Source organism: Aythya fuligula, chromosome 8 (genome assembly GCF_009819795.1).
Source record: "Aythya fuligula isolate bAytFul2 chromosome 8, bAytFul2.pri, whole genome shotgun sequence".
Taxonomy (NCBI): domain Eukaryota; kingdom Metazoa; phylum Chordata; class Aves; order Anseriformes; family Anatidae; genus Aythya; species Aythya fuligula.
This window is the reverse complement of record NC_045566.1, coordinates 6,632,636-6,653,473: the sequence shown is the minus strand read 5'-3', so window position 1 is coordinate 6,653,473 and position 20,838 is coordinate 6,632,636. Positions and strand designations below refer to the sequence as shown.

At 42.5% G+C, this 20,838-nt stretch overlaps 1 protein-coding gene across 3 annotated transcripts in view; it reads right to left on the bottom strand.

The window, feature by feature from the left end:
- The window catches only part of TTC39A (tetratricopeptide repeat domain 39A), a 45,046-nt gene extending 25,320 nt beyond the window's left edge, over nucleotides 1–19,726 (bottom strand). The window contains exons 1-5 of one of the 3 annotated variants that reach the window (XM_032192080.1): nucleotides 19,706–19,726; nucleotides 9,645–9,749; nucleotides 3,335–3,466; nucleotides 2,592–2,668; nucleotides 2,035–2,102 (exon numbers count right to left, since the gene is read on the bottom strand). In XM_032192080.1, coding sequence (XP_032047971.1) covers nucleotides 2,035–2,102; nucleotides 2,592–2,668; nucleotides 3,335–3,466; nucleotides 9,645–9,709 — 342 coding nt within the window. In that variant the 5' untranslated portion in view covers nucleotides 9,710–9,749; nucleotides 19,706–19,726. Of the gene's footprint in view, nucleotides 1–2,034; nucleotides 2,103–2,591; nucleotides 2,669–3,334; nucleotides 3,467–9,644; nucleotides 9,750–10,967; nucleotides 11,005–11,618; nucleotides 11,682–19,705 lie in introns of those variants that run through there. The other 2 variants (XM_032192079.1, XM_032192081.1) reach the window with 2 other exon arrangements.
- Nucleotides 19,727–20,838: the final 1,112 nt, after the last annotated feature.

The following is a 20,838-nucleotide window of genomic DNA, read 5'->3' as shown; positions in this document are numbered from 1 at the left end:
TTCTGACAGTCAGGAAGATAACCCAATCAAAGTTACAGAAAACTGTGAAGTCTGTAAGAAAATGAATTATGAATTGGTGTAGGAAGCCTAATGGCCTGAACTGAAGGGCAGGGGCTTACTTCTGCAGACTGCAACATCACCACTGACATGTCTTTGACAGCCATCCTTAAGCAGAGTTGTCAAGAGTGATAAATGAGGACAGAACACCCCATAAGCGAACGTGTATTTTCTGATATATCCCCAGAGACTTGAATCCCAGTAACATGCAGACAAAATAATCACAGAGCAATGCGACCCTGTTTTTCTTTGTTCTGTAGAACAAATTGTGTTAGCAACTGGGGAGGGGTTGGGCATACCTATTCATATGTAAAGGTTCAGTTGTATTTTCCTTCTAATAGAAAAAAAGTACATTTTCATTTGAACAGAAAATGGAAGATGAAAGAAGATGATTTTAAAATGTTTAAAGCAAAATATTTAAATCAATACTCAAGATACCAGCAACAGAGGTAACCAATACAAGAATAGTTCAGCCTCCCCCTCAAAATCCTGATGCTAATTTCTATGTTTTTTCAATTCGGTTTGGTCATTTACATTAAGCATCAAAATTAACTGACTGCAGTAGCTGTTGGAGACAAGTGCTTTTGTTTAATTTTTAAAACCAGTTCATGGGTTCATGAAAAATTAAACACAGAGAAAAAGAGGAAGCAAAAACCAGTTATTTCTCATGCAGAAGAAGACAATAAATTATTTTCTTACTCTTAAATTTCTCATGTATTTATAAACATTTTTTAAAATAGAAGACTGTGGAAACAGTGCTTAGAACCAAGAGGCACTGTATCAAACACATTTTTCTTACTGGCATAATGCAGAAGTTCTGGAAAACATTGCGGCCATAGCTTCAGATATCACCCGAACTGTCCTCAGTGCCACAGGCCACTCATCCCAAAAAGTAGGAATATGAAAATAGGTAGATACACCTCAGCCATTTCAAATTCAAGCATCTTACCATAAAGACATCATTATCAGCATCCTGAAAAACTTCAGAAGAAGCTATTTTGATTACTGGCTTTGCCATGAAGCAATAGTTTCTAGTAGAGGGGCAAGGCAGATAGCAGAAAAAGGTGAAGTTTCATAAACTGAACTGCAAGCAACACAAATCAGAGCCCATCTGGCAACTCCCAGTCATTATAAATCCATCGCCTGCATTTCATTCTCTATCAGCATCTCTGACCTAAGAAGCAGAAGCTCTTTGTAAATGTGACTGACTTCTATTATCCCCTCTGCACAGATGAAGAGGCCTGATGTTACATAGCAAGTTGAGGCAGATCAAAAATAAAAATCAGTTATCCAGGCTCTAGATTGCAGCTTACATTGTTAATGATAGTTGGAATAAGTGTTGCTAATACTGATTTCTCAAACAAATCAAGCTTCATTAGTCCAGTCAGATAAAATTCCAAGCAGAGGGAGAGTTCCCATTCTTTTAAAGACAGGCAGCACTATTCAGCAAAAAGAATGTGTAGAGCTTAATAGCTGTGCAGACCATAGAAGCGTTCAAAAACAAACAAGCGAGAAAGAAGTCTTGGGAAAGCAAACACCAGTCTGACTGAAACAAAATCTCCCTTGCATTCCAGCCTAGCCTAGCTTCAATGACCATCTCTCTCTCTCTCTTTTTTTTTTGTTTGTTTTTGTTTTTTTTTTTATGTTTTTTTTTTAGAGATCTGATATCCCAGCACACCGTATTTGAAAATCACTGCTTAGCGCAGCAACGTTTCACACAACCAAAGGGGAATGGAGAAGGGCATCACAGGGGACTCAGTCCAATTTCTAATGAGATAAGCCTTTTCAGATAATCATTGGGCATAACAAAACATGTCACTATCTCATCAGCAAATAATCCAGATAAAATCCAGATTTAATCCAGATGAAGGAGTCATAGATCATTAGGTGAAACCACAGACTTCTATTAATTTTAACAAAGGAAATCTGTACAGTGTGTATTATTCTGTAATGAGTCATGCAAAAAAAAAAATATACCTGGAGGAATGTGAGTGCTGCTCTCTGAAGTAAACATTCAGCATAGCAAATTTCTGCATGGATTTCCTCTAGTGTTACATGGAGCAGGAAAAAACAAAAATCAGATGAAAAATAATTTAAAAATACTTAGACCATTAATAAAGGAATAAACTCATAAATCTCAAACTGAGAAAAATCTTTTCTGAATTGGCTGCAGTGTTTCAGTTCTAGACTATCAAATGAACTCCAAACAATAATGATACACAGTTAGAGAAATTTTTCAGGAATAATGACTTCCAGAAATTCTTGGCTCTAAAACCTTTCTAGGCATTTTCCTGCTTCTTTCTAGGTATTTCCTTACACAGCAATTTGTGGAAATACTGAGTCAGCAACCAATATAAAATAGAGATTTTATATATGGTGACACAGCAATTACCAAAACAGTGATCCAGTGATGTTGTAAAGGACAAATCAGAAATTTTGTCAATGAGTCAGCAAACTGTAAGAACATGTTGTGTGAACAATTCAATACAATTCCACTTCCAGCAAAAAAAGAGGAAAATTAGAGATAATGTTACCTTCAGTGAAGTGTTCAAGGCTTTGTCTATGCACAAGGTTGTTGATGGAATCAGCTACTGTAGATTTCTTCCTAAATCTGCAGAAAAGTCAGTTTGGTCATTCTGAACGTGAAGCAAGATGAGAACCCTATCTTTCAGCTGGCCATCTATAGTCACCAGCGTACCTGTAGTATTCACCAACCCTCTGTCGTCTCACTACATATGCAAACTTGAGCATATTCCACATAGACCTCGGTCAACATGATCCTCCTGAGATCTGTCTTTTGTCCTTTGTGCACAGAAATCCATTTTGATGGTGGAAGGGGATAAAGAGGCTTTTGATTCATTCTGTGTGTGCATGTGTGTACAGAACTGGGAGCACTGCTGGCTCAAAGACAGATGGCTACAGCACAACCATCACTAAAGGGAAGAACTGTGCTGCAACTGTAAACGGTAAATAGCCTCCAGACACTGCAGAACCAGGGCAACAGATAGGACAAAAAAGTTAATTGACAAGAAAAATCAGATACTGCAGTAAACAAAAGTTTTCAGGACAAGAATGCTGAAAACCCTAAGTGATGTGGTCTAACCTCATTATTGACCCTCCTTTCATCAGGAGGCTGGACTAGATGACCTCTTGATGTCCCTGCCAACTTCTGTTTTCCTATAATTCCTATGAAATTACACGTCTTTTTCTAACCTGGATGTCTTTCAAGGCTTTTCCATGAATGGACTATTTATTGACTGCATTGCCCCACACTTACTTTTGACAGGTGGCTTGAGCTTCTTTCATTGTGTTTCCTGCATTCATTATGTCCTGAGGATCAAATGTCATCATAGCTTGCATTTCCAGTATGGTGGCATAAGTCAGTGCATGATACATACTGTCTTTAGTTCTGCAAGAAAAAACACAAGATTCAAAGAACAGCTGCTTTGATTTCATAATTACTTACCAAAAAAAAAAAAAAAAATCAAACTCCAAAAACTAGGTCCAACTGAACTAGAAATCAAACACAAAGGACATACAAACAGTTACTATAATCAAGAAATGCTAACAGATTCAGATTTGTGCAGGAAAACACGACTGCATCTCCAGTTTCAAAAACTGTGCTAAAATGTTCCAGTTCTGAGCTAAAGATAGGTATTTAACATACCTGAAGTACAGGAATTATCTGCATGGCTAACCATTCAGGGAAATCAAATCTTTTTTTTTTTTTTTAATAGATTACCTAAATGAACTCTACAGCACGTGACACAAATCCAGACATCATTCTTCTATTTTAGGACAGTTACTCAGGACAGACTCAAGGAGACATGTAACAGAATACTATAATCCTGGCCAAAATAGCATCTTTTTCAAACAGATCTTCCTACCAGAAGCATTCCAGTCTAAACCAAACATTATAGCTTTTTCCTCCTCTCCGCTTCTGCTAACCTTCCGCCCCATGCATTCCTATGAGATGTCAGATGATGCTTCTTTTACAGAAAGCTTAAAAACTTTGACAAGAATGCAAGGGAAGACAAGTAAATTCCATCTGCAGCCATTACCAGCACCTTTTCTCTGTTGGGAAGGGTTTACATATTGCTTGCATTTCCAGCATTCATGCAGTAGCCATGTATGTTATAACCACCTGCAAATGAATCAAAATATCCTCAGGCCTAGAGGTCCAATCAAGATGACTTGGGAAACAGGTTGAAGAGAAAGCTCAGATGAATTCCTGCCACAGGAACTCTGTGGGCCTTGCTAATTCACCCATGACAAACTCCATGACTTAGACAAACACTGCTAAAGAGCTACATTTGTTATTTCCATTGTTTACACTTTTAGAATGGATCAGATAGTTCCCTACTGCAGGGAATATACACAAATACCTGCAATCAAACAGTACGCCTATTCTCCATACATGCACTTCAGGTGTTTGTTTTTCAAAATGAGTGACCTCGTTGTGCTTTTTTTCCAAGCAGAAAGTGATGTGCCAGCAACATGCTCTTGAGGGCTAACAGCAATCTGGGCTGAGACCTTACTTGAGCAGGCAGATGAACAAGACCACCTCCAGAGGTCCCTTCCCACCTTGGCCACTCCATGATTGTGTGATTTTATTTTAAGGAGAAAAGCCACGCTCTAAAGACACCTCAATTCACCCACTTCCTCTCCCAGGAAGACATTTGCCTCCCCAGGTTTTGATACCTGGATTGTACTGAAAGATAATGTTATGGTAGCCTAAGACAACCCTGCATTGATCTGGACAGTCACCCCAACAGTGATCTGGTAACTCACAGTGCTGGTCTGAATCCACGCATTGATTCTTTCGCTGAGTGGAGTGAAAAACCCTGAAATGTCCTCAGGAGTCCCTGATGTTCGGTTAATATTTTCCGGAGACTAAAAAAATAACCTCTTCTATATCTAAAGTAACCCCCTCTCGATGACACTACACAATGAAATCACCAAAAAGAAATCCCAGTGATTATATGATCCTGACTTGCCTCGTTATATGTATGTTTTGAGATTTAGGGATTAAAATAATACCTGGTACCGGCACAGACAGCATTACACAGATACCTGGTGCTTCCCTCGCCACCCTCCATAACGATGCCAAAGGGCCACTTTTTCCAACACACATGGCACAGAGCAGGCGGGCTGTACCAAAGAAATGTGCAGTGCACATCTTTAAGCCACAGAGCAGTCCATGTTCTGTGACTGTCCTTAATTCCTTGTTGCCCACACCATGTCCACAGGTTACCTAAAAAGCTTCTCTAAGCAACCTCTAAACCCATCTAGCAGAAAAGCTGTGTGGGGAAATCACCTACTGCTGTAAGTACTGGGAGCCCCTGAACTATACTGACAGCCATCTCGTTTCCAATGTGAAAAAAGAACAAACTAATAATGGAGAAATTAACTTAAAATCCAGCAGAGCCATGACAGCTCTGTCTTGGCCTCCTGGATCAAGATTCTTTCAGTAGACTGACAATGCAAAGCAGAAAAAAAAAAAAAAAACATATTGTAATATGCCAACCTGATGAAGTGTTCCTGTTCACTTGATTAGTCATCAGCCGCAGCGGGCACAAAGAAACACAATTCATCTCACCTTTATTAAAATAAAACCCTTTCCAAGTTTCACATTCAATGCACAGAAAAGGCACTAAAATAGACCTCTTCCAAAATTTTAGAAATTTGCTTTCAAAATCAAAGCAGATAAACATAAAATCCACTGTACTGAAAGGAAAATTTATACTTTCAAGTATACAATGGTGAAGAGGGATTTTTCTCTCCAACAATTTGCTTCTGATGCAAAATCACTCCTTCCCTAATCAATGGTTTCATCTATTTTGCTTATAGTATTTTACAGGAGATTAAAGTAGGTTAATGTTTCTTATTATGCAACTGGTATTTATCAGCATCAAAACTTAGTATTTTTTTTCTTCATCTGGGAGATAGACAGCAATGCAACCATTTGTAAACAAATGTAGCAGTTATCTAAGCTATTTATACTAAATGAATAACTGAAACTGCCAGTTACATTTTGTTTTAAGGCCTGCATTTTATATGGATGGATTCAGGATGAAATATAACAGCCTTTTTTTTTTTTTCCCCCTCAGGACATTGTTGGAGGACATGATTTTTATCCAAACACTTTCTAGACCTTGAAGCTACCTCCATGTGCTCCCCCTTACTCTTGTACTGCTCAGTATGACAATCACACACCTTCTTGGCTAGTTCTCATGGCACGCTCCAACACCTCACTGAGCAGCATCATATTTGCTTTTGCTCTACAGTACAAGAACATTTCACCACACAATGAAGGCAGACATTAAAAGGTTCCCATTCAAAGCTTAATAACCTTTAAAAACTTAGAATAGAAAAAATAACATTGAATATTGTAATTTGTATTAAAAAAATTCCAGTGATGGTAAATAAGTATTCTAGAACTCCGCTGTGCAGAGTATAACAGTTGTACAAGTAACCAGCAAAGCAGTACCAGAATGTCTCCGTACCCACCTGTCATATTCATACATCACAGGACTGAGCTTACCTTTCAGACGCAGTCTCTCTGGAATTAACATTCTACCGGCATCTGCAGGGGCTTTGGGGAGACTATTTCCAGGTTAAAGTCAACTGCCCAGAATGAATCACTCTCGTTTTTATAATATTGCAAGCAGCAAGACAGATGTGTTGCAGCTTACCCAATGATCCAGATTGCTCTGCGTCATGAATTTATCTTTATTATTTACTATTCTCCCAAGCAATCTGACATCAGCAAACCATCAGGTGATTATGATATGCTTTCCTTCAGGATAATTGTTAAAATATTAAACATTTGTTTCACAGAAGGGAAGGGGAAATCTCACTGTTATCAACTCTTTCAGTGCTAATTATCTGTTTGCAATTACAAGAGAACGAAAACCTAGTCAGCTTTTAATTGATTTGCTGTATCTTGGGGTTGAGGAGGAACAGAAGATTTGTCCCCACCCCCGAGACAAGTCAGTTTTAGCGTTACCCATTGTCACAGTTACCAGGGTGTATATTAAAAATAAACATTTTGTTTGGGAGCTAAATTTAAGGAATTTCTTGGTGTTCTTAGTCTGAATATGAATATTCTATATAAGAGATTAAACTAATTAAACCTACTGCAGGAACCACAAGAGAACCAGAGCAACGAGAGTTTTAATGATAAGAAAGAAAACTAACTCTAAAACTTAAAAGGTAGCTGAGGAAACAAAATGTTACCTAACATGAAGAAAAAACACTAGACTAAGATTTTTATGAAACAAGTCCTCATCTTTATGGAGCATATGTTTTTTTCTAACAGGAAAAAAGAGCTTTATCTCAACACAAGTCTAGACAATATCCTTAGATATTTCTTTTTAAGCTGCTAAGAGAGATCTTCCGATTTTAATTCTCATCCATTGCCAAAATCTGTTCTCAGCTACACATGGTACAAATCAGTTGGAAATACATTTATCGTGGAAGCCAAATGTGAGTAATTTAGTGAATCTGCAGCAATGTAATACAGAGCAGAGTATGTCCTACAACATCTTAAGTGGCAAAGCTGCAAAATTTAGGATAAGATATTCTTTACAAGCGTGTAAAAACTGAAAAGTATTTCTTTAAACAAAGATAGTATGTTTATGGACTGTGAAAACCAATTTCAAATCTCAGCATGCTAAAAGGCAGCAGTGAGGAATTGATGACTCCCAAAGAAAATACTCCATATTACCACATGTGCCCACTCCACAGCTCTTGTCGTTCCCTGAAGAGATGGAGTGTGTTCATAATGGATATCATCTGTGGGGAAATTTAGCATCCTGGTTCTGCGATGCACTTGCAAAGATCATAAGCCTGTATTTCCCTGCTGCCAAAGGACAACAGGAATAAGGCCTCCTCGTAACAGGCTAACATGAAAAACCTGTTTCAAAATGGTTTTGCAATATGCAACACACTCAGGTACAAAAATGGAATGGCAGCTCATGAAATGTATTCTGCAGGGCCTGACAAAAGCTGAATGGAAACCATATGCAATACAAGAAAAATGGATTTATGGGGTAAAAAAACACCACAGCCACACAAGCTTTTGCAGCGCTTTGGGATCTCCAAAAGTATCTCCCCATTCTGTGCTAAACACTGAGTAAGCATTTCCAGATGGGCACAGGGGCTTTACCATCAGAACTTAATGACAACAATTATTCTTGCCATTTCAATGATATCTTCTGATGATACATAAACACAAAACAACACTGCTGTGAATAAACCCAGTGTTAGTAATATGCCTGAGCCTACCATTTATTATGAATGTCTTCCACACTGTGTACTTAAATGGGTAAGCTACAGATTCTGGTGCCAAAGACTGAGGCCGATAGCCCAGCAAAGCAAAACAGATTTATCCCTGATGCATTTCTAACACATGCTCCTGCCAGGGCAGTCACAGCTTGGGGAGGACTTGGGAAGAGGAAGCAAAGGAGATGCAGAACACTGACGACTACACTCATGTATAACACGAGCGAGGCGAGTAAAAGGTAATTGGGTGGAAAGGAAGCTGATGCAACCTGATCGACCTGCTGCGCCTGCTGAGGACATCTGAGGCCTCATCCTGGTCTGTAGCAAATGTAAAGGGTCATAATGTTTGCTGAAAAGTGTTTGCATGTGCCTTCTCTGAACTTCTGCATGCCAGTACCCAGAGCTCTATTACGTGACCCATTAGATCACTGATAACCTCAAACACTTCTCAAGTCATGCAGTCAAGGATAAAGGAGAAGACAAATTGAACTGGCAAAAGAGAGGACCTGTATCACCTGTGAATTTTACTTGTTTGATAATCCAGTGACCTGGAAGAACGTACAATGTCATTTCCTGCTAGCTCAAAAATACATGGTGCAAACTGAGGGAAAAAAATGTAAATTAACCACAGACTTCAAGAATCCAAGAGCACAGGTAACTTAAGGCCAGGGTATGAAAAAAAATCACAGAAACTGATGAGACAATTTTTAAAAGTTATTTTTTGACCTCACTGCTTGCAGCCAGGCAACATGTAATTAGGAAAGAGAATGCATGACCGCAGCACTGAACTGTAAAATAAGCTGTGAGAAAGTTTCTGCAAGCAGTTAGGTATTTGAAAATAAATAAATAATCCAGTCACAAAGTAAACTTATAAATTTAAATTCAAACCTACAGTAACACATCTCAAGCCTGACAACACCCTGTCAGTTGCTGATTTAGGCACAAAACTACAAACTTGGCTGTATGTGAGAAAATGGGGTGGGGGGTGACAGAAGTCAGACTTAATTCTTTCCAGAGTTAAGAATCTCACATACTGTGCTATAGCTAAATGGTTACTTTTCTGGATAGCAATTCAGTACTTTTTGTAGTTACCTTTGATCAATCACATTACTTACTCAACCACATGTAAAACACTTATTCTGTCTTGCCAAAAACTTAATATATTATTTACCATCCCTTTCTGAACCAAAACCATAGCCTTATCAATTATTGATAGAGAACTAGCTGTCTAGGCAATTCTCGTGAGATGGTGAAGCAAGGAGAGATAAACAAAGGAAAACTGGTATAAGTAACCAACTTACTTTGCTTGTAAAGAAGCCAAAGCATCTGAGAACTTGTTGCTAAGAAATAAATCCAGAGCTGCCATGCACTCATGCAATGCCGTGTTGAGGTCTGATGTTGGTGACCTGCCAGAAGAAGAGAGAATAAACTCAGCACATCTGTTCTCCTTCTACCAGTGCATTACTTCTACATTTCAACTTCCCATCTTCAGTGCTAGCCTTCCCATTGCCTTCCTAATTCTAGCAATTTTATGAGCTCATTTCTCATGAACACAGAAGCACTGGGTGACAACACACACTTTGACTGTGTGTAAGGCTCACAGAGATGAGAGGTTAGTTTGATTGCCTCTTTCTTAAGGATGAGATGTTTCCAAACTGCATCAAATTATTATTTTGCCTGCTGCTGTAACAGCTGCTTTAGTTCAGCTCACATTCAGCTTGGTTTCTGCCCAGTAGACTACTACTGCTCACAGGTTGGCTAAAATTTCACATTGTGCGTGCTCCCGGGAACGTCACTGTCCTTAAGAAGTGATGCTGCACTCAAACAAAAAACTGCTGCTGCATCTCAGAAGTCAGAAGATTATCTTTGTGGCTTAGTCTGACTGTACTTTTCTCCTTCACAGCATTTAGATGTCAGCCTGACCTTTCACGGGGGTTCTCAGCTGATCTTTGGGTTACTGGCAATGGGATAAGACAGGCCAGCTGAAAAAATTTGGCCCAACTTCCTCACCATCAGAACTGCTGGACAAAAAACCACAGAAGAAACAAATTAGACCTTGCACTAACAAAGTTAAAGTAACCTGGTCAGTGTCAGGACAGATGAAACATCTGCATCTAATGATCAAAGAGCTATATTGCATTAATATGTCGTATCCAAGTCTGTACACAAAATTACCACAACAAAATTAAAAAAAAAAAAAATCCTCATTGGGTTTCTGACTCCACCAGCCAAAACACACAGCCTGCTGAAAGGAACACCAGGAAGCAAAATCCTGATATCTTCTTAAGGAAAAAAAGATAGGGGAGCACAGAACAAACAGATAGCATCAGTAATAACCGCTTCAGCTGCGTTTCAGTTTTGACTTTATGAATAATGACTGCAAAGAAGAAAGGGCAAAATTATACACAGGAAAATCGGGATTATAAATCTGAGAGAAACATCACACAACGCCGTTCACAGTGGCTGCTGACTTCACACTTGAGATACGCTGCAAGTCGTCCTGCACCCAGGAGACTCCCCAAGTGCTTTGCAAACATTGATTAACCAAGTCTTGGCATCTGCCTCACACAAAATGCAATATCACGTCTGCCCACCTCCTGGAATCTATTCTGAGCCTCGCTTACCGTAATAACTAAAACTTTGCCAATCACTGTTTGTGTGTATTGCAGTTCTTGCATGCCTTTTTAAACCTGTAGCCCTGAAACAAATAGCAGATTTAGAAGTGCATAAAACATACTTTCCTCTGCTTTAAAATATTTAGACTAGCAACATTTTTATATTTTTGTTTTGATATGTTTCCCTCCACGCAGAGAATTACAAATCAAACTCCATTCAATACAATTAAACCTTTTCACAGTACTCCTTTTAAAACAGAAAGATGATTTAAAAAAAAAAAACAACACATGCTGTTGAAGCTCAAAGCACAAACAAGATGCACTGATTACTTGGCATCTTTACAGGAGTAAGAATTATTAGCACAGTGCCACCCCCAGCAGCAGCAAAACCCAAGTTGTGCACCTCCCCGGTGCTCCAGGGAAAGCATTTGATGTAGCTCCCAGGTAAAGGGCTCACGCCTCTCATCAATGCTACAACTGATCGCTTATAGCTGTAAAGAGGGAAAAAAAAAGCCAGACTTCCAACTCGAAAACACCGAGCCTTTTAGCAAAGTGATTAGTCATGCTTCAGCGAGCGGGTTGCGGATCCTCTCCTGCTTTCCACTGTAAGATCAGCACCACCCCTGCCCCAGAGGGGAAGCCGGGAGCCCGGCCACCTACCTTTCCATCAGCCCTCCGGTGTGCTCTGACATCCTCACCCGCACTGCGCCCGTGGGGCGGCCGGGCAGCAGCACCCAGCAGCAGCAGCAGCAGGCACCGGGCGCTGCTCCGCGCATGCAGGGCAGGGCAGGGCACTGAGCATCTCGCTGCTCCCCGCCAGGGCACCACGCTGCCCCACGCAAGGGGCAGGAACCGCCGGGCACCGCTGGTCTGGAAGGTGCTGGTAGCTGCCAGCCTGGGCTGTGATCTGCAGAGCTGTCTGTCACGCAGTGCGAGCGAGGCAGAAGGCAAGCATCCCTGTGATCAGGGAGCCGAATCAATGACAATGACTGCACGCAGCAGAGGACCACGTCGGAAGCCTGGGAGCCAGGAGGGAGAGTCAAGTGAGGCCAGGCGAAACGCAGGAGAGCTGAGGCAGGAATTGCTGAGAAGCAGACAGGTGAGACAAGAATGTGCTTCTTCCCAGCAAGGAGTCTCCGCAAAACAGGCTTGAGTCCACAACCAAACTGCAGGTTGCTGGGGGTTCCCAGAGCTTCAGGAGGCTTTCATGCAATCACGGAGTGGTTTGGGTTGTAAGGGACCTTAAGGATCACCTAATTCCAACCTTGCCCATGGCAGGGACACCTCCCAGCAGCCCAGGTTGCCCAAAGCCCCATCCAGCCTGGCCTTGAGCACCTCCAGGGATGGGGCAGCCACAACTTCTCTGGGCAGCCTGTTCAGTACCTCACCACTCTCTGAGTAAAGAATTTCCTCCTTCTAATCTAAATCTATCCTTTTTTAGTTTAAAACCATTCCTCCTTGTCCTATCACTATACCCCTGACAAAGAATCCCTCCCTGGCTTTCCTGCAACCCCTTTAGGTACTGGAAGACCACTATAAGGTCTCCCCAGAGCCTTCTCTTCTCCAGACTGAACAACCCCAGCTCCCTCAACCTGTCTTCATAGGAGAGGAGCTCCAACCCCTTTATCATCCTCGTGGCCTCCTCTGGACTTGCTCTAATACGTCCATGTCCTTCTGGTGCTGGGAGCCAGAGCTGAATGCAGGCTCCAGGTGGGGTCTCACGAGAGCAGAGCAGAGGGGCACAAACCCCTCCCTCACCCTGCTGGCCACGCTGCTTTTGATGCAATACATTTTTTTACAGTCTTGGTAAAATTCTCTCTTTAGAGTCACGCAAAATGGGTTAGCATAAACAATTGAATCAGTGGAGTGAGCTCATCTGGCCGATTTTGTCCAAAATAAAGCAGTGTATGCTCCCCAACTGCTTTGCTGGCACATCGGCAGCGCTGGTCCTGGGCCCAAGGGCAGCAGCTGCAGCCGGCAGCACTGAGCTCGCTCACCAAGACAGCTGGACTGGGCAAGTTGTTCAGTTATGATCTAATTTATCTAAGTCAGTTTCTCCAAGAGCATATAATCTAATGTCAAAAATTATGTGTCCTTCCTCCTGTACATGGTCCTATTTGTTAGATTACACACGGCAATCCTGGAGATGTCAGCTGCTGAAGGAAGACCCAAAAACCGATAAACAAGCAGATGATAATTTCAGGAAGATACTCTGAGACGTTAACACACCTGATTAAATCTCTTGCTGTTTTATGACATCCTGTACAGGAAAAGCCTGTGCTGCATTTGCTATAAAAATTATCCTAATAGAGCCACAGGCTGCCCTTTAATGGTTCCTTACAAGTCTGTAACAGCAGCGCATACCTGGGCTACAACCAGACATAAAAGACATCACTGCTTTTTTCCCCACTTGGGAATAACTGCTAATTACCACTTACAATTAACCAAGGTGCTTCTACGCCATGATCCTGAGCTACTCGGGAAGGACTGTTCATCATTTTCACTAGCTGTTTATCCCATGTCTCGCTGATATTGTATGGCCAAAATTATTCTTTGGAGCTCTGCATGGTGAAGGCTCTGCCTGTCCCTGCCAAGGTCTTCAGGACTTGAGCTGGCTGGTTTGCCTTTGAGCATCACTTGTCCAGTAACAATTATACTCTCAGACCTTCATCATGCAGCTTCTCTTCCAACACACATACCAATGTTTTCTTTGAACTAAAGGAAACAAACCGAAGAAATTAAGATCAGGAACATCTCCACATTTCGGCTCTTTTCTCCTCAGTTTTGAAAGCTTCTTTCCGTTTCCTGATTTTTGGCTGCAGGTCTTGTAAGGACAATCAGATGGTTCTCATTGTGGCCTGATTATTTATGAAATCATCGTTCTCTGCCCTGGGGACCACAGCTGGGGTGCTTCACAAATCACAATTCCAGTATATCCTGCGGCTTAGCGTAAGACCTGATCCCACTGTACTGCATCCCCACTGACTCTACTCAGAAGCACAATTACTCAGGACAGCTTAGGGCAACGCTCTTTTTGCTTAAACATCAAATGCTTTTTATCCAAACAGCAACATTGAATGAAATATATAAGCAAGCTAAGCAAAATTAAATCCATGAATCTTAACGAAAAGTAAAGCGTTCTCCAAAGCACAAGAACCAGGATGTTTTGCATGGTCAAAAAAAGGGAGGGGGAGATTTTTTGGAGGATGGGGGTTACAATGTTTCTGCATAGGTTTTATTTTCCTGCACGTGTGATGTTCACTCATTTCTTACTGTAAGTTTTCAGCACATATGCTGATATGACTTGTCATTGGCTTTATGGATTTCTTTAATAAAAAGAATCTTGAAACTCATGCTCTACAAAACGCTGAACCACTGACCCATCTGAACTCAGTATTTATCTGACCTTTGGAGAAAAAAAAAAAAAAGATAAGCCTGAAGTTTGTGGCTACAAACCTTTATAATAATGCTTTTGAAAATAATTCAAGAGCTCTTTCAGTATTGCGAAATGCCGAGAGCAAGTTAAATCAGTCATATCAAAAATATGGACACATTTCTCTGCTAAATCTATGTTATCTGTGTAAATCAGCTTAGGTTGTGTGCATGGATGCCTTAATTTGGAGGAGGAGAATAAGAAACAGAGTTGAACAGAACCAAACTGCCCAGTCCTTGATGGAAACCACCCCAGAGAGAACCAAGTGCTGGTGACTCGGTAGCCACCTCTTCCCCCCACAACCAGGAGACACAGGGAGCAGTGGAAGCACCCCCTCTTTTCACAGCCACATCTAGTCACTAACACTTAAAGCAAGTGAGACAAAAGCATCCAAGGGAAAGATTATCTTCCAGTTCCAAAGGAACTTCTCAGCAAAACCTCTGTAATCATACCGGGGACCTTCTGTCGCAGGGCTTGCACAGCATTAGCACAATTGTGCTCAGTAATGACTGGCACCGCTTTAATCTTAGGCAGAAACATCAGCAGAGCTACTCCAGCAAATGCCAAGCTGGGTTCTGCCTTCACCCCAGCGGTACCTGCCTGCAGAGCATGGCTGCCTTCTGCTGCTGCTCTTCCACCAAAGCATTTCTGCAGCCAGCAGGGACTGCTCGGCACACGGCCTTGCTGTGCCGAAGGCATGGAGCACGTCCTGTTCATCTGAAGGGCTGCAGATTCAGCTCACAAGTTTGTTTAAGCAACTGTGATGTATGTGCTCGGATCTGATTTAAGACACCTCCAACATAACACAGCTTGGCTTGCCGACACACCGGCTACCTTTCCACTGCACATCTTCAGAAACACCACCACTGAACAGAACGGAACCAAACCAATCTGCTCCATTATCATGAAAAGAAGAACCAGTCTGGTTAATAATTCATTCGCATTCAGTTTTCAGACAATGCACAAACTTTTTCATAATTTGGAAGCAAATAAGTTTATGCAAGAAAATTAATTCTACCATACCCCTTCCTGATCCGTGTGCCAAGCGAGAAATACCTCAGCATTTATCTTTGTGCTCTTGGACACATTTGTGGCCTGTGACTAACACTCCCGGGTGCTGCAGAAATGTCACTGCTTCTACCAACAACACAGCAATTGGAAAGGTTTGAAGTATGGAAACACAAATGCAATGCAATTCTGCAATTCGAGAGACCTTAGTCAGTACTTCAGGTTGCACAGGGACCATGACACAGTCCTTTTCCAGGGCTAACTCAGCTCTGAAAGTGCCAAGCTGCTGGTGTCTCAGCAACATTGGAAACTTTCTGTTAAAAATACGCTCGTGCTTTTGGCTCTCACATTTCAGAAACAGCTCACAGAACAATGGGATGTGGCAAAAAAGTCATGGGAGAGGAACAAAGTCCAGCAAAGACTTCTGTCGTGCTCTCGGTCCCACCACTGTTTAACTTGCACCGAGCAGGATCTAGGTTGCATTACGTTGACAGTTCTCATCCTGTATTTGAACAGGCAAACAATGCAATAAATTCATTTAGGTAGATTTGTTCAGACAAATGAGAAGTATTTGTGTCACTTTTGTGGCTCCCTTTCCGTGAGCAGGAGTGTTCTACTGCCACAGCTGCTTACGGAGGGCTAAATGCAGCACTGGGGGAGATCAGTCCCGGTTAGTCAAACTGCCTGCACCAAACACAACGAGAAAAAATTAAGATTATCAACCCAACCTCCTAAAGCTGCACTAACCGGTTGGAATGCACACAGAAAAATCAGCTCACACAGGGTCAATATTAAAAGAAAACAAATACATTCAGCATTACAGGAATTTACAGGAACACTGCAACTCAGAGTAAATTTTCATCTGTAAATCAGTCTGCGTTAATGCTTAACTTTTACCAGCTCCTCTTTACCAATTCAAATACTCTACAATTTATGACAATTTGAAACACAAATGTAATTCATATTATGGCTTTTTTTCTTTTTTTTTTTTCCTCCTTTTTTTTTTAAGAGTTTTAAGGTATTTAGACAACCTTACAATACCCATTTGCCCTTTTTCCCAAATCCTCTGTCTCAGTTTTACTACGTGTGGTCACCCTACACCTCTGATTATGACTTTTTAAAGGCCTAATCCTGTTCATGTTAAAACCGATGAGAATTCAACAAGAGCTGAGCCAGACCATTGTCCTGCACTAGTGCTGAGCACACCTAGGTACACAGCATGCACACACAAAAAGGCTTTTGCAAAATGCAAGTTCATATCTGCCATGTTCATCATAAGAAGCCAGAAAATATCCATTATTTTCAATTTTTAAAGTAGTGCAAGATCAGGCTAGAGGTGAAGCTACTGACATAAGATTCAGCGGGAAGTGAGGGAGCGATACTGGAGAATATTCACTTTTGGTTGGATTCTCCACTGCCTACCAATAATCAACTGAATAAAGAGTGATTGGTAGGTCCCAAAATAGCTAGCCCTACATCCTATTTCAGCATTTTGCAAAGTCTGGTTTGTACTTTTTCATGTTGGCTTACACTCCGGCTCTTTCAGATTTCAATGAGATGAAAATGTGGAAGGGATGAAATATACATTTTGGCCCAAAATGTATTCTTCCAGCCTTATTTATTCTGAGCTGCAATGTTTTGTTTGTTTTGTGTTAAAAATATGCAAATCTTTTTCTAAATGAACTACTCGGTCATGTTTTATTGCAACTTAAAAAAAGAAACCATGTTTTTGTTCCAACTCCATTGCTGAACTGCTTTATGCTCTCATCAAAATTACATGGAGGAACAACACAAAAAAATTTTGCACAAATAGGGGATTGCTGCTTAGCCTTTCATCATTGCTTTGCGTGACATTTCAGAGCATATTTCCCTGAAAGCTTCCAATAAACTAACTTTGTGTTTGAGAAGTTATCTGCACAGCATACTTCATGGTACCTTGGCCAATAACAATGCCACATTCTCTCCAATTAAATAAAAATTCAAGCACAGTACTTCAATACAACCCTTTTATAATTCTCTTGAACCTGAGAATTGAATCAATACCCAAGAACAGAAAAAAAAGCACTAGTAGCAAGTTTTCTTGGCAATCAGTGCTTCTAAAGCCATTTTGAACATTATTCTTAGGCACAACCGCCTGAAGAGGCAGACAGTTATTATTCTCCCCATTTCACAGAGTGAAGAAACAACTGAGAAAGTTACACGGGGACTGAAAAAATAAAAAGCAAGGATGATTTGGGACTCGGAAACAGAGCAGTCTGGGAACTTTCTGGCATTTTTTCCATTTCTGACAAGAAACAGACATTGGTCAAAAAAAAAAAATGACGCAGATGTAGTGAGAAGATTTCACCAATTCAGGAAAACAATTTTATTCAGAGCCAAAGAGAAAGAAAGTAAGAAGCATGTGCAAGGTCTGTAGTGCCTTCTATCTGATTTGCATTCAAGATTTAAGCCGTTAAGCCAAGTACATCTGAATGCCCACCCTGATATTCAGGCCATCTTTTCACTATTGCTTGTCCACAAAAGACAACCGAAATTTTGTTATTATCAAAGTGAAGACAAAAGCTGAAAATCTGCAAAATGCGAGGTCATTTTCCATCGCCTCTATTAAAAAAAAAAAAAAAAGGCATTTTGTTTTCAGTTCCAAGCAGTCCACTAGACCATCATGTCCTCCAAACATGACCTAATAATTTCACTCTGTTCCCAAAACACGTCCAAAACCTAAGAAACCACAAGCTCAGCCCTACAAAAGTGTTTTCTAGGATCTTCAATGCGGTTTTAAAGGTGCGGTTTTGAGTAAAATGGGAAGTATAATATGGAAATAGTAATATTTTTCCCAATAATTAGTGAAAACCTGAAACATAATGCAACTTGTTTTCAGCACTTTGTAGCACAGTAACTGAAACATCTGAAGTACCTGACATCCCAGGGCAATTCCAGGCTGGAACACGACAGCTGATTCCAGTAGATGGAGCTACAGAAAGGAGAAGAGGACCCAGCACCAAGTTCTCCACAGCTTCACTAGCACACCCTGACTTTTGGGACAGCCTGCCCAAACCAACACCACTCAACAAGCTGCTGCTGCTTCTGAGCGCTTTTGCTAACATCCTTCTGCACGTTCAAAACATCCTGAAGCACCATGAAGCCAGGGTTGCGATCTCTCAGTCTTTTTGCTCCTGCTATTGTCAGTGCAAGCACAAGAGCTGGAAGCACAACAGTCTTCAAACAATGTCATTTAAAATCATCACTGCAAGCATATGACCTAACTTTCCTCCTGGAGAGTAAAATAATAATAATAATAAAAAATATTGCTCCTTTAAAGAGTTGTTGAGCTAGAATGTGACACCAACAAAAAATGAGCGCGACTGTATAGCTTATATAATCTAAAATGCAGGAAATATTTTCTGCCACGGTTTCTGCAGACCACTTAAAGCCTCAGACCGATGCTGTTTTCAACGTTAAAACACGAGGAAAGCACCCAGGAAGAGACGGAGCACAACACCTCTTCGACACTTCTCCAAGAGGCACAAATGGACCCTTGACTGCCCTTCTGAGTAGAGAAATGCCCTCCAGGAACCACAGCCCTGCAAGTTTTACCCCACGCAGCCCGTAAAGCAGATGGCTTCAGAAGTCGTGTCAGCCAGGGAAGCCATGAACAGGCCTCGTTGCACCTGCCTGTAACGTGCAACGTGTCGTCGCCACCGAGGAAGAACGTTATTTGCACACTGATTCAGCCTGCGTAGGAACAACTCCCTCAAAGGCACACAGTGCAAGTTTATGTGCTTTAGGGGCAGGGGAAGGCTTTTAGGGGCACACGTGGAAGGGCTAAGAGAAGCGATCCCCCTGCTGCTGTGGGCGGGTGGCGGGGAGCCCTGTGGTGACTGGGGGTGCTGGCAGCTCGGTGGGGAAGGACTCGCTCCACCGGGCTCTCCCACAGACTTCAGAGGCCGAAATCGCCCCGCTCTTGAGTGAGACGGCGAAGACAAAGTTAAATTTGCATGCAGCTACTGCAGGACTGCAAGCGCAGGTAGGTGATTTGCTTACACCTCCTACGCAAAAAAAAAAAAAAAAAAAAAAAAAAAACAAGGTACCTACAAGAGCAAGCCGCCTGCTGCCCCCTCGGTGGTCCCGTTCGAAGGGGGGCAGCAGCAGGGGGAAAGCCATGCCCCAGCCGGGCCCAGCCGCCCCCTGTCCCCCCCTATAAGCCGGGACGGGGCCGTCCCGAGCCCGCAGCGCCGCCCCCGGCCGCCCCCCGGCCCCCTCAGCGCCGCGCTGAAGGCGGCTCCCGCGCCCCGCCTCAGCCCCGCACCTGCCGCCCGCCGCGGGGGGCTCCATGGAGGCGGCGGCCCCGGCTGCAGCCGCTGTGGTACGAGAGGGAGGCCGGAGCCGAGGGCGGCCGCTGCTGGTACTGCTGCTACTGCGGGTACTGCTCCTGCTGCTGCTGCTGCTCCCCGGCGCGGGCGGCCGCCGCAGGCAGCTCGCATGGTGTGGAGCGGCGGCGGGCGGGAGGCTCGGCGCATGTTCGGGCAGGGCCGGGCCGGGCCCCGCCGCGGGGCCGCCCCCGCAGGTGAGCGGCTGAGGCAGCGCCCGCCCCAGGGAGGCGCCGCTGAGGGGCTGGGGGGGCACAGGGCGGCCCGGGGAGAGGGGGACAGGAGGAGGTCTGCGTGCTGGGAAGGGGGAGGTGGGCAGGTGAGCTAATGTGGCACAAGCCCCTTCACCTCAAGGGCACGTTACCAGCTTTTCAATTCAGCCCTAAGCTATGAAGCGTTTCCAAACACAAACTGCGAAGAAATCATGCGCTATTACTTAATACACTCTCGGCTAATTAAAAGATTGTTTTTAAGTTTGTTTTTGCATTATTGATTCCGTTGCGTTAACATAGGAGCCATTAATTCCTGTTGTGAAGAAACGGGAGCAAAATATAATCCGTATTTCCCAAAGTTTTGAATCAACCTACACTGGGTTAGCACTTGTAAAGGGGGGTTCACGTGCAGCCCCCCACACAAGGTGAGCAGGTTGTACTAAACAATTACCACAGCAGTGCACACAGCTGAAATGTATCAGTTAATGAGCAAGTGGAGAGTAAGTTCAAGAACAAAGTAGGGAAAAAAAAAGCAACAAACTACACCCCGGTATGGAATACTGACACAACTGTTACCATTAGTTGCATATATTATAATCAGTGTTCAGGGAGCTTCAGGCTTACAGGGGTAACAGGCTGTGGAAGGAAATGAACAGGGGAAAGAAGAGAAAGGTACACACAGAAGAGGGAGTGGCAGGACAAACAGAAAGGACGTGGTTGACATAATGAAACAATGGGCACATTAATAAGAAGGGGGTGGATGAGGTTAAAAGGAAAAAGAATTCGTTAGCTGAACACTGACAATGTGGTTCACGAAGTGTGAAATACGAGGTAGGTGGCACCCCTGCCTAAAGCTCCAC